Source organism: Pollicipes pollicipes, unplaced genomic scaffold, assembly GCF_011947565.3.
Source record: "Pollicipes pollicipes isolate AB1234 unplaced genomic scaffold, Ppol_2.1 Scaffold_5724;HRSCAF=6776_pilon_pilon_pilon, whole genome shotgun sequence".
NCBI lineage: Eukaryota > Metazoa > Arthropoda > Thecostraca > Pollicipedomorpha > Pollicipedidae > Pollicipes > Pollicipes pollicipes.
In genome coordinates this window covers 19,341,170-19,354,347 of record NW_023596746.1, presented here as the reverse complement: position 1 = coordinate 19,354,347, position 13,178 = coordinate 19,341,170, and the positions used below count along the sequence as shown (strand labels likewise).

Below are 13,178 nucleotides of genomic sequence, written 5' to 3'. Positions count from 1 at the left end.
CGCGCCGCGCGCGCCGAGATTGCCCTTGGGTTGGCCGCGGTGGCGCGGCAACGCTGCCACCGGCTGCCTCGAGCCCATCGGCTCTGTTCCGCCCCGGCAGGGAGCGTCAACGTGCCTGCGCTCAGCATTGGCATTTGACATTGTCGGTGGATGTTATGGCCATTCATTTATCCTGAGCTGCCTCAGCCGCACCATACCCATGTTTCGGGTGTTGTCATCGGGCATTCCCCACCTGTTTTTCAGTTCAAAAACACATTCGGTAGCAGTGAGCTAGATAGGATCAAAACTTATGTAAGCGCAAGTCGTGCAAAAATACTCCTAATCAGATGTTTGAAACGCTAAGGCAAATACCTTAAATAGATTCCGTGTGTACTTAACGAATACAGGCAGAAACTCTTGTTAAACTCCGTGGCGGCAGCTAAACTGGCACATCGCAGATGCTGCAAGATGACAAGCAAAAATACACAAGCCCCAAATTACTGGACCTGCTATATCGCAGAGATTAAGTCTTGACGCAGGAATTCGGTGGATAATAGGTCACTCCGCTTGCAGTAAATCACCAGGAGAGGGCAGCCAGGAGAGGGCAGCCAGGAATGGGCATCCAGGAGAGGGCAGCAGATCGACGAGTGATGCCTCCCTCACTGGAATGTGGCTGCTGCTGCCCGACCCCCGCGGGCTCCATGCACACAACCCAGCCAGACGGCACAGCACGGCACGGCACGGCACGGCACGGCAGCAGCAGCAGCAGCAGCAGCAGCAGCAGCAGCAGCAGCAGCAGCAGCAGCGGTAGCGGCAGCGGAGGCGGCGCAGCCGCCCGGCCGTCGGCCGTCTTTCCCAGCTAACATCCTGGCCTTGGGTTCATGGCTATTAGCCAAACGGCCGGGCCGTCATCAGCGCGGCCGAGCGTGAATATCTGCATTGGTGCACGCCGGCCGCCGCCCGCTGCCCAACGCACAGTCCGCGGCACTGCACAAGCCTGGTTTGGCCCGCGGTCGGGATGTCGAGAGTGTTGTGGCAAGCTGGGCGTCTGCAAAACCGGAGGTTCGGGGTTCGATTCCCCGCGGCTCCCGCCCGTCCCGCCTGGATGAGAGGTGGCCGGCGCTGCAAAGCCTCAGCAGGTGAGTGCGTCGGAAAGCTCCAATGCCGACGACGACGACCAGAGGGTAGTCCGATGCAAATCCAATGCCGCAAAATAGGTGTGGGTTGGCTGATACTGGCACCAGTGATCCAGCTTGGCCCCGCGGAAGCCCAGTTTGGCCCACTGCAGCTCCAACCCAAGCTAGGCAGAGGTCCAGTCCAGCGCCAAGGAGGCTCAGTTGGATCCGCTGCAGCTCCAGCTCCAGCAAGGCAGAGGTCCAGTCCGGCGCCACAGAGACTCAGTTGGATCCGCTGCAGCTCCAGCTCCAGCAAGGCAGAGGTCCAGTCCAGCGCCACCCCGGCCTCGTCCGGGGCGACCGCGCGCGCGCGCCGCCGCCGCCCAGTGCCCACCGAGCCGGCGCGATGACCCCGCAGCGGCGCGCGCGCCGCTCTCGCCGCCCCAATAAACATAAATCACGCGCCGGGCGCGGTGCCGCGTCGCCGGTCGGTCCCGGCGGCTGCTCGGGGCCGGGCCGCGATGGCCGACGTCACCCCCCCGCCGGCGGCCCAGCCCAGCCCAGCCCAGCCCATCCCGGTGCGGCCCAGCCCAGCCCAGCCAGCGCCCAGCCCAGCCCAGCCCAGCCCAGCCCAGCCAGCCCAGCCCAGCCCGGCCCGGCCCATCCCGGTCCGGCCCGGCCCAGCCCGGCCCAGCCCATCCCGGTCCGGCCCGGCCCAGCCCATCCCGGTGCGGCCCGGCCCAGCCCATCCCGATCCGGCCCAGCCCGGTCCGGCCCAGCCCGGCCCAGTGCAGTCCGGACCAGTCCTGACCATTGTGCTCGCCTTTCCGGCGCGCTTTCAGTCGGCCACTCCTTTATTTCAGCCGGGAATGCGGCCCGGCTTATTGACGCGCTGATCGGCGGCGGCTGCGAGCCCGGGGCCGCATTCAGAGGGCGGCCGCCCCCTGCGACGGCGACGGGGTGCGGGGGCCGGCGCGCTCCACACCTGTGGGGGTGATAAAGACGCCGGGCGCGACGGCCGGCCCCGGTCCGGCTGGAAACAGCGCCCGCCGCCGGGGCACGCTGTGACGGAGAACGGCCGGGAAGAAAGGAGAGGAGGGACGAGCGGGCTGGCGCGCCACTGAAAGGCGAGCAGAGATCGGGGAAACAGCGTCCAAAGACAGATTGGACGTCTGCTGGCCAGATGGGAGAAGAGGCAGGTAACAAGAAGGAATGCTCACAGCTTCTCATGCAAAGTAGGAGAAAAGTGAGATAAGGATAGGGGAGGGTGCGCGTGCCGCCGCGTGGCCGATTTCCAGAGTGCAATTGTAAGCGCTGAAGTCAATAAGTGTGCGAGAAATTTGCGGAGCGTCCGTGACTGAGCCAGCGTGTGGCCGCAACAAAAAAGGAAGCGCGGGGAGAGCGTGGACGGACGCGGTCGTGACGGGGCGCGGCCGGCCGCTCGGGTGCCGTCACGCCGCTCGTGACGCCCGGCCACTCGTGACGCTCGCGCCCGGCGCGCATTAACACACCGTCCACGTAAACTCTAATTACGCCGCTCCCCAATTAGCCGGTCAATAAACGCGGCGTGTCCTGTCGTCCGGCCAGCGGCCATAAATAACAGCCCTCCGGGACCGGGCGTTTTTACGCGGCGCGAAGAGCGCAGGTGAAACAGGCACGTCGGCGCCTGCTGCAGCCACCCGGCGGCGCCGGCGCCGCGGACGCGCCGCCCTGCACGGCCCGCGCTGCGTGCGAGCCGGCGCAGAGCTCTCGGCGCGCGCCGGCCAGCGCCGGCCGCGCTGGGAGGCGCCGTTTTTGCAGCGGACGGGTCCGGGTCAAGCCGTGCAGGCCGGCGCCGCCGCCGGGCCGGCCGGCCGGCCGACACCTCGTCCATCAGGTAGGGCCGCAGGAGCGCCGGGCCGCGACAGCGTGACAACACGCGCGCACCGCCGGTCGCCCACATTACCATGCGGCGACGCCGATTCCGGACGGGCCTTCCGTGCAGCGGCGGCGGCCGCGGCGCGCCTGAGTCACGGCCCGCCGCCGGAGAAGATGGCGGCCCGGGCGGGCGGCGGCCGCGTCCGCCGGTCAGCCGGGGCCCGCCGCTCGACGCAAGGACGCCGCATGGCGCAGAGGGCCACGCACGTTCACCACGGTGAATTATTCAGAAGAAGCTGGTCAGTGTCAGGAGCGTTGGCCTATGCCAGCACAAATGCGACGGCTTCTTCATAGCCTAGCTCAGCAACTTAGCTTCTCTCACAAGCTTCGCAAGTTCTTGCGCTGTCTCCTACCGTGTCTGTCCGGTACGGGTCACCGGCATCACCGCCATGCCCTTCGCTTCCAGCAGTCACCGACGATCCAGCGGCCCGCCGGTGTCCCCGGTGTCACCTGCGGTCGCCGGAGTCTGCTGCGGCGGCGGCGGCAGCGTCCGGTGGCGACGTCCGGCGGTGGCGACGGCCGGTCACGGCCGGATCAGAGCGCGCCTCTCCGCCGCCACCGTCCGTTTTATGTCTTTATTACACGGCGTCGGCCGGCCGGCCGACCGCCAGCGGCCACGCCGACCACTGGCACCAATCCGATCCTAATGAATTGTAAAATCGTGCCCGGGAGCGCGCCCGCGCGCCCGCGAGCCCGCCCGTCCGGCCAGCCGGTCGGTCGGCAGGTCGGCGACAAAAACCGCCGGCCGAGCGTGCCATAAAGCCATTGCGCCAACGAGGTGTGCCCCAGAAGCGGGCTGCTTCGGTGCGGGGACGATCGTCGGCGGGACGGGCGGCGACGGGACGTGCGGCGGCGGGACGGGCGGCGACGGGACGTGCGGCGGCGGGACGGGCGGCGCCGGAACGTGCGTCAGGGGGACGTGCGTCGGTGGGACGGGCGGCGGCGGGACGGGCGGGCAGCGGGACGGGCGGCGACGGGATGTGCGGCGGCGGGACGGGCGGCGCCGGAACGTGCGTCAGTGGGACGTGCGTCGGTGGGACGGGCGGCGGCGGGACGGGCGGCGGTGGGACGTGCGTCGGCGGCACGGGCGGCGCCGGGACGGGCGGCGGCGGGACGTGCGTCGGGACGGGCGGCGGCGGGGCGCTGCCGACCGCGATAGGATCAGCCGGCGGCGGAGGCCACCTACCGGCCGGCTTATCGGGCCGTAATTAAGCCGCGCCAACAGAGCTCCAGCGTCTCCCAACATTGGGACGCGCGATAGAGCCATCTGTCAGGCGGCGGCGCGTGCCAACGGCTGGCCTCCCGGATGTCACGGCGGTCCGCAGCCACACACCGGCCGGCTCGCGGCGTCTCAGCGCCGAGTGCCGCTGCAGTCCGCGTCATCCGGCGCAGACTCCACTCGCCAGCCGGCTGGGAGCTCGGCGGCCTCCGCTCCGATCTGACCTAAACCCGCACTCCCTTCGCTCTTGTTCTTGCTTAGCTCTGTTCAGGGCGCTGACCTGGACGCCATTCATGGACATTACCCAGCCGCGACAGCGAGCACTGCGCGCTGTGTGCGGCTTCCGCGCCATGTGAGAGGTCGTGTGTGTGCCGCGCGTGCGACGCGCTGCCGCGGCTGCACTGTGGCGGCGGCGGCGGCGGCGGCGACTGCTGTGGTGGCGGCGGCACCGACGGCGGCGGCGGCGTCGGCACCGGGAGCGGTCAGACGGGTCCGGCCGCACGGCCGCGGCAAAAACGGCGCCGGCGCCGCAGGCCGCGCCGGCCGGCGCCGGTCGCCCACCGGCCGCGCGAAAACACCGCCACTCGCGACTTCTTACGACTTCTTACGACTCAGGCGAGTTTGATGAGCAGACAACAGCTTAAGCCTTTTTCCTCAGCACGATCTGATGAAGATTTCCGCAGGATTTGACATTTACAATCATCCAGGCAATAAAACGTTGCAGCTTCATTAGGTTTGCACGCTGGCGGACTCTGGGCATGGCCGTCCTGGGGACGACGGCGGCGGGCGCGCTCACACGCCGCCGCCCGCCGGCCGCCGCGCCGGGCTGCGCATCCATCTCTCGCGGACAAGCCGACCAAAACGCATGAAGATACGAAAACATCGTCTCGCCCAACAAAAACAAACGCGCGGCCGCGGCGCGCCGCCGGGCCGCGGCCGCCGGCGCGCGGCGCGGCTCGACGGGCGCCGCCGCGCCACGGTACGGCACGGCACGGTACGGTACGGTACGGCACGGCGCGGCGCGGCGTGGCCGGGATCGCCGGCCGCGTCGCTGTGACGTCACTGGCACCTGCTGCGCGGCCGCGGCCCACGTACGGTCCGGCGCAGGATGGCAGTGTTTACACTCACGGTTAGACAAACAGGTTCAAATATTGAGAGAGATGGGAGCCCTATTAGCGGCCACAGCCCGCCGCCGCGGAGGTGTCTCTGGCGCGCTGCGCCTCATTCACATCGCTCTTCCCTGTTGGTTTTTTGACCAGGTCAAACACTAAGGCAACTCCAGCCATACAAATATTCCTCCACACGAACAGAACTTCCTGCCATCGATATAAGCAACAGTCCGGGCGTCTCCTCCGAAATGGGAGCCAGAGGGGAAACACGCAGCTTTTACCCGTCTTCTATGCAACGGCAGATAATTGAATAATTGTTGTCCCAGATTGGCCAGTGAGAAGGAAGTGGCTACCCATTCAGCCCTCTGTTTCCATCATCTTACACGAATTATATGATTTCATGACGGACATGAAGGGGAACAGCTCGTGCCTTGGGTCACGTTTGACAATGTCCACAAACTTACACGTTGGGCGAGCCAGCGGTCGCACGGCCGACCATTACAGATCTCTGAGCAAACTCTGAGCTGTTACGACCACGCGGCAGCCAACTGAGTAAACACAGCTCATTTGCTCATCGCGCGTCCGCTGTTTATGCACTCCACTGCGCCGTGACGACCAGCTAAGTCCACTGCCCCGGGGCCTGCCACCAGGGGATTACGCGCTGCTCAATGCCTCGGTGCCTGTGCGCTTCATTACACGCCCACCGCCGGTCATCGCCCTAAGCAGGGCTCCACTTTTGCTGCAAAGAAACTGTCGCCAGGCAGTGGAGCTAATGTTGCGGCTATGACTCAGCCGTGTGTCTAATCCTGTCTCTTTTCCTCCATGATCCCAGTTACGTGTGCTGTGGCATATTGGGTGCTGTGTTGCTGTGAACTATGAGCACTCTTGCTCCATCCCGCATGGTATAAGACGGACCACGCAACTCTTTGGCTTTGCATCGGATTGCAAAGGCATGCATAACGTAACTTTCTGCTTTGCAAACTGCCAGATAAGTTCCACCAGGGATAAAGTGTAGTCCAGCCGAGGAAGGACAGACGGCAGTACAGCAGCGCACGCCCGGCCGTGCCGTGCCCCATGCCCTTGGGGGCAGTGTCCAGGGCGGAGAGAGACCACGCCGGTCGGTGGTCACGATAGATCAAACCGCAGTCGGCTGCAGCTTCGCGTTATCGCAGCTGCTCTCGGTGTGAGAAAAACCACTGGCGCGGAGAACATACCGTGCCTCGATTCATTAGATGCAATTGAACACCTCTGGCAGATCGCAGGAGATGGAACACGTCACGTGACTGCTGTCTCTCTCTCTCTCTCGCGAGGTGGCACTGACAGCTGTGGTGGTTCCCGTCCCTGGGCGACCATGCCGAGACGATTGCCCTGAAGAAGGGCTGGTCCCTTCCATAGGACGATTGACCTCGGTATTGTTCGCGTACTCCCTTCTCTTTCGGACGAGCACATAACCCTGCATTCCTGTACGTCAGAAGATCGGACGCCCCTCTGGTGTGACCCGGCCTTCATCAGGAGGTCAGGATAAGACCTGGCCGTCATCAGGAGATCAAGATAAGAGCTGGCCGCTATCAGAAGGTCAGGACAAGAGCTGGCCGTCGTCAGGTCGGCTCGAGGCGTGCCTGGCCGCCGCCGGCCGGCGCAGCAGCAGCAGCCGGCGCCAGGCGCCGCGCGCCGGGCCATTGTGCCACCCGGGCCACGCCATCGGCCAATCTGTTATGGTTGGCGACGGCTGGACAAATAATCAGCCGCGCCCGTGCGCCGGACGGGCCGCCTCGAGACGGCGGCGGCGTCGCCCAGCCGCCGGCCAGCTCTGACGACCCGGGCCCGGTCAGCGCGACACGTCCCGGGGACGACCCCACGGCTGGAGCGCTGCTGGTCCCGCAGGCGCGGGCCCAGCCAGCCCCGCTCTGGGAGGGGTCGCCGGCTACGTTCCGCCCGCGAGATCGAGATGGCCCGGACGTCATCATCACATAATTCATCCTCCGTTGCACGGCTGTTGGTCCGGTCTCAGCATTGCCAAACAGTTCGGCCCGGCCGCCCATATCCAACTAAAACACCGGCCTCCAGCTGCTGATCGAAGCCGACCAGGTCAAAATAGAGATGAAAGGATGCGTGAAATGGGCCGAATGGGCCGGTGTCCACGGCAGCGGGCGGTGCCGGCAGCGCCAGCTGCCGCCCCGATGGCTCCCGGGTGCTGCCAGGGGTCAGGACCCCAACTCAAGATGGCGGTTGTCGCCGGCCGGAGAGGCGCCGGCGACGGCGACAGCGACGGCGTTTGTTTTCGCGGCGTTTAATGGGAGAAGACGCTGACGACGACCCAGAAAACATGCCGTCAGTGAAAATAAGCAGAGCGAAGGTGACGGCCCCTGCGGGACACAACAGGTCGGCGCCGGGCGAAGAAGAGAGAGGGGGGGAGAGAGGGGGGGAGAGAGAGGGGGGAGAGGGGGAGAGAGTGAGGAGAGAGAGAGGAGGGAGAGAGAGAGGGAGAGCGAGGGAAGAGAGAGGGGAAGAGAGAGAGAGAGGAGAGAGGAGAGAGGAGGGGGGAGATAAGGAGAGGAGGGGGGATAGAGAGAGATGGTAGAGAGAGCGAGGAGAGAGGAGAGAGGAGAGAAGAGAGAAGAGAGAAGAGAGAGAGAGAGAGAAGAGAGAAAGGAGAGGAGAGAGGAGATGAGAGAGAGAGAAATGAGAGAGAGAGAGAGAGGAGATGGGAGAAGAGAGAGAAGAGAGAGGAGGGGGGGGGAGAGAGGAAGAGCAAGGGAGAGAACCGGCACGGGCCGGCCAAGCCGTCGACGCTTAACATCGAGGGCCGTGGTGTCAACAAGACGGACAGGCTCGCGTCAGTACGGCAGAGAGCGGTCTGCTCCACTCACGTCAGTCTGGCAGAGAGCGGTCTGACCCATTCGCGTCAGTCTGGCAGAGGGCGGTCTGGCCCACTCACGTCAGTCTGGCAGAGAGTAGTCTGACCCACTCACGTCAGTCTGGCAAGGGGTAGTCTGACCCACTCACGTCAGTCTGGCAAGGGGTAGCCTGATTCACTCGCGTCAGTCTGGCAAGGGGTAGCCTGATTCACTCGCGTCAGTCAGACAGGGAGCAGCTCGCCCTACTCACGGCAGATGATATATTTGCAGATCATGGCATAAACTGCCAGCCAGGCCGGCCTTTGCTAAAAGCTTTTGGGAAGTGGTTGCTGAGGCCAAATGGACGCTGTGTTTGACCTTTCCCAAATACCGTCAAATAAAGCACGCAAAGCACCCAACTCACGTAAAAGATGGCGCTAAGCCGCATTGCATTCAACGGCTTAAGACGAATTAAGATGTAATTATTTGCATCTGGAGATGCTTGCACACCGCACGAGAACTTGAGTTGAGAGCGTGCGGGCATAGTAATGAGCGTGTTTGCTTACAGCAGTTCATTTTATCGCCCAGAGAGTAAATAGGCCCTGTCCGCGGCGCCGGGACGGGGGCCGCGAGATGTGGACGCATCGCTACATGCTAATTCTCCCCCAGCACGCTGTTTGGGGGTAGGAGACGACGAGCTGTGCGTCGTCGCCTTCCAGACATTCACTGGGCAGCAATGCTTTGACCAGCCAGTCGAGGTCGTTCCGGAGTAGAATCTACCCCAAACAGCAGGTGTTGGGCAGCGGGTCGGGCCGGACGCCCGCCGGACACGGCTTGGCCGTGTCCGCCCAGGACAACGTACCCCGGCGTGTCCGGCTGTCCGGCCGGGCGGCGCCGCCGCCGGCTGTCCGCCGCCCCTCCGTCCTTGGCCGCGGGCAGCGCCATCTGTCTCCGTCAGCGCCGGGCCGCCGCTGAGAGGCGCCGCCCCCCCCCCCCCCCAAACAGCGCGCGGCGAGAGAATTAACACGTCGCGATGCGTCCACGTCCCGCGGCCCCCGCCCCGGCGCCGCGGACAGGGCCTATTTACGGCCAGCGAGGGACGGCCTCTTCCCGGCGCACGGCGGGCGGCCAACTTGACCACGCAAATAGCGACGCCGCCGATCCTCTCGGCGCATAATGGCGCCGGCCGTATTTTGCGCACGGCGTGTTGGCCGATTGGGCGCAAGCCTTTCATCGTCAGATCTGAATAACACCTGCGCCGGAGCCGAGAGCAAGAGGCGCGCTGGAAGCCATTGTCGCCGGCGGAAGGCGCCCGTCGCGGTGCCTTTGCGAACCGAAAACAGCCCCGCCAAAGGGGCGCCGACGGGCCCAGGCAGTTTCCCAGGCCGGCGGGCGATGTGTCATCGCGTGGGCACGCGGCCTGAGGACCACATGAAGTGGGAGCGTGGCCATCAAGCGCTGTGTCACGCGTTTCTGGAGGTCTCCCTTTGCCCCCCCCCCCCTCCTGGTGGGATGTTTTGAAGTTATTTCGGACTTCACAGGCGCATCGGCAACGTCTGTCCTCACGCACAATACGCCGCGTCTTTTCGCTCCTGGAACTTGGCAAGCGGGCGGCCGACGGCTGCGCGCAGCACCTGAGTTCCGGGAAGCACCGGGAGCGGCCGGAGCCGACTGCCATGGCCACGCATCATCCGCCCTCGCAGCGAGACGACCCCCGACCCCGGTGGCGCTCCAGGACCGTCGGCCCGCCGGCCGGTGCCAGCCGCCGACCCACTGACAGCGGCCGTCGTCCGGCCCCGCCCGGCTGATGACGAACGACGCGGCGCCCGCGGCGTCCGCGGAACGGCCCGCGGTGTCCGCGACGTCTGCGGCGCTCGGGCCGGCGCCGGCCCGGCTCCGAGACCCGGGACTGGGCAAGGGGGAGGAGGCCTATCCTAGCCGGCAAAACCAGCAGCAAGCGACGCGCCGGCCGAGCGCCGCGCGTCGCGGCAAAATAAATAATCTGGCGTCGGTGGCTGCAGCGCCGGGCGCCGCTCAGCCGCCGCCACCCCCACCCCCCTTCCCCCCGAAAGACGAGCCGCGCGCCCGCTCCCGGGCGCACATGGGGTGCACATGGCGGGCCGAAATAGCGGCGGCCGCCTCCCGCGACCCGACATCCGTCACCGCGCCGCCGGCGACAAAGCGCAGCATTTCCGGCGGGGTGGCGGCGGCGGCGGCGGCGGCGGCGGCGGCGGCGGCTCAGCTTGTCACCGGTGGGCTGTCGATGCGCTTGGGGCGGCCGTAATGTGCGTCCTGTTGTCTCCCGGTGTCTCACTGTGCCTCCCTGTCCTATCCCGGTGTCGCTGCCGCATCACAGGGGTCGCCGGGCCGTCGGCCTGCGGCGTCTGGCGCCGACACCGCCCTCGGTGCGGACAGTGTCGGGCGCCGACAGGGCGTCTCCTGCAGAGCGGCAGCTGCCGACCGGCGGCACCTGTCCACCCCGCCGCTCGGGCGTGTCCGGACGGAGACGGACGGGACGCGGCGGGCCGACAGACGGACGGACAGACGGGTGGAGACAGTGCGCTCGGGCCGCGTGCAGCCCACTGGCCGAGATCGAGCACCACCCGACCCGTCTAATGGCTGCGCCGGCCCCTGACACGGCCGCCGGACATCTGGCCGCCAGATAACCGCAGCATTCCGCCAAAATTCCGCCAAAAATAGCCCCGCGAACAATTGACGCCAGCGGCGCCTCGCAGTTCGCGCGGTGACGTCTTCAGCCGGGCTGCGCCGAAACTTCACCCCGATTTCGACTCGCCTGTTACACGACAGTGAAAGATAATGTGCCCCTGAGTGGATCAGAAATCAATTAGGTCGAGTTTCTTATCGCTCCTTTTAGATAATGCCCCATTTGGGTGGAAATGGGTGTTTCCAACGAGGGAAAAACGGGGCCGCCGTGTGGTGCGGACCACCCTGGACCGCTCGCGTAAAAACGGCACCTCCCACGGCAGCCCCACGCTGTCTAAGACAATATTTTTACAGCCGATCGTGCTCAGCCCCGGCCCTGTTCCCCTGACTGGTGTCTCCAGACCACAGGCGGCCGGGCCGGGCCGGCTGGCTCGGTCGCGAGCGAGGCGCCTAGCCGGCACCAGAGCGGCCGCCGGCCGGTGCGCCGGTGACACTGCCGTCCGTTCGCGCCAGCCGACCGGCTCGCCACCTCTGCCAGACACCGTCCTCTGGCTGTGTGCACACGGCCACGTCAGCGCGTAACGCTAACTGGGCTTTTGAGCGGCGTGCTCTGTCGGCGGCAGCGGCCGGCGTAGCCGCGCTGTGACCGGGTCGGGGCCCGCCCCGGTCCGGTCCGGTCCGGTCCGGTCCGGTTCGCCCGGACGGACCGGACCTCCGACGGGCCCCGCCCAGTCCGCACGCGGCCGTCCGCGCGGCCGGCGCGGTACCCGGCGCGTCCTGACGCACCGCCCGCCCTCGGGGGCCTGCTGCCCGTGCCGGAGCCGCGCAGAGCAGCCAGCCCTTCCGCTATCGGGCCATCAACCGGTAATAACTCATTAGCGAGCCTGCAATCGGCTTCGTTACGTGGCGACGGTGCAAATATTTACCGACGCGACGTGCAACTGGCGCCGGGAGGCGCGGCCAGCGCCGCCGCTGCCGTGTCAGGCGGCCAGCGCCGTGTCAGGCCGGCCGCCGCCGTGTCAGGCGGCTGCCGCCGCGTCAGGCCGGCCGCCGCCGTGTCAGGCGGTCAGGACCGTGCCAGGCCGCGCGCCGTGTCAGGCGGCCGCCGCCGTGTCAGGCCAGCTGCCGTGTCGGGCGGTCGCCGCCGTGTCAGGCCGGCCGCCGCCGTGTCAGGCCGCGCCGGCTCGGCGCTCGGCACTCACCCAGCGGCGATGTGCGAGTGCAGGTGAAAGCGAGCCGGGTCCCAGAGGAGGCGCGGGTCATGCGCCAGGCCGCGCGCCGGTTCCGTCAGCGGAGAGTGGAACGCTGCGAACGCTGATGGGAGCTGCGTTGGCAGGCCTGCAACAGACGGCGGCGCCAGTCAGTCGGCGGCCGTGGCAGAGCCGAACGAGGCAGCGGCAGCACGAGATTCAACGCAAAGTCAGCACAGGCCAGCTCAGGTCGGCACAGGGCGGCACAGGTCAGCAGAGGCCAGCACAGGGTAGAGGTCACTGGTCAGCATGCCGCTGACTACAGAGGGTACAAGAGGTCAGCGCAGAGTTAGCAACAGGCCATCACAGCTGACTCGATCACTGCCAATGCACCTTCCCTCCCACAAAAAGAGACCCGACCAAGACACACCAGGACCAGTTGTGTGGGTCAGTCAAGAGAAACAAATTCTTGAGACAGGTCTAACCAGACACTGGCAATGACACAAACGAAGCTTGGCAGCTGACCACTAATTCTACACGGTGGTGGCAACCATGCGTGGGCCGGCTCAGCAGGGGGACACGATCGTCGAAAACGGCGACCTGAACCAGCCCTGTCGGCTCCGACGTCGCCCGTGCGCCCGGGTCAGCCAGGTGACGCCGAGTCAGACGAAACACGCCCCGTGCCCGGGGCCCCGGCCAGCTGTTCGGTCGGGAGACAGCGGGCCGCCCCTGCCCTCGCTCATTAGCCGTATTTCAGCGGCGTTCGCGTGACGAGCCGGCAGACGTAATGTCGTCCAATTAAAACACAGCACGCCGCATCTGCCGGCCGCGCTATCCGGCCGCGATCAAGACGTCGGCCGCGACCTGACGACGGGTACGGCTGCCGACCGCCGCCGCACCCGCCGACCTGACGACGGGTACAGCTGCCGACCGCCGCCGCGCCCGCCGACCTGACGACGGGTACAGCTGCCGACCGCCGCCGCACCCGCCGGAGAGTCAGCCGGCCCTGCCGCCCGGGGCGGGACCGACCCCACGGGACGGGGTGGGGAAGATCTGGCTGAGGGAGGGGGGGGGGGCAGAGTGAGATCGGGTGACCCGGGAGGCGGGACCGAGGAGCTGACCCGGGAGAGCAGGGAGGGGGCTGATCC

At 66.6% G+C, this 13,178-nt stretch overlaps 1 protein-coding gene across 1 annotated transcript in view; it reads right to left on the bottom strand.

Moving 5' to 3' along the window:
- The window catches only part of ci (transcriptional activator cubitus interruptus), a 64,122-nt gene that overhangs the window by 37,900 nt on the left and 13,044 nt on the right, over positions 1–13,178 (bottom strand). The window contains exon 2 of the mRNA XM_037226232.1: positions 12,043–12,178. Coding sequence (XP_037082127.1) covers positions 12,043–12,178 — 136 coding nt within the window. The remainder of the gene's footprint in view (positions 1–12,042; positions 12,179–13,178) is intronic.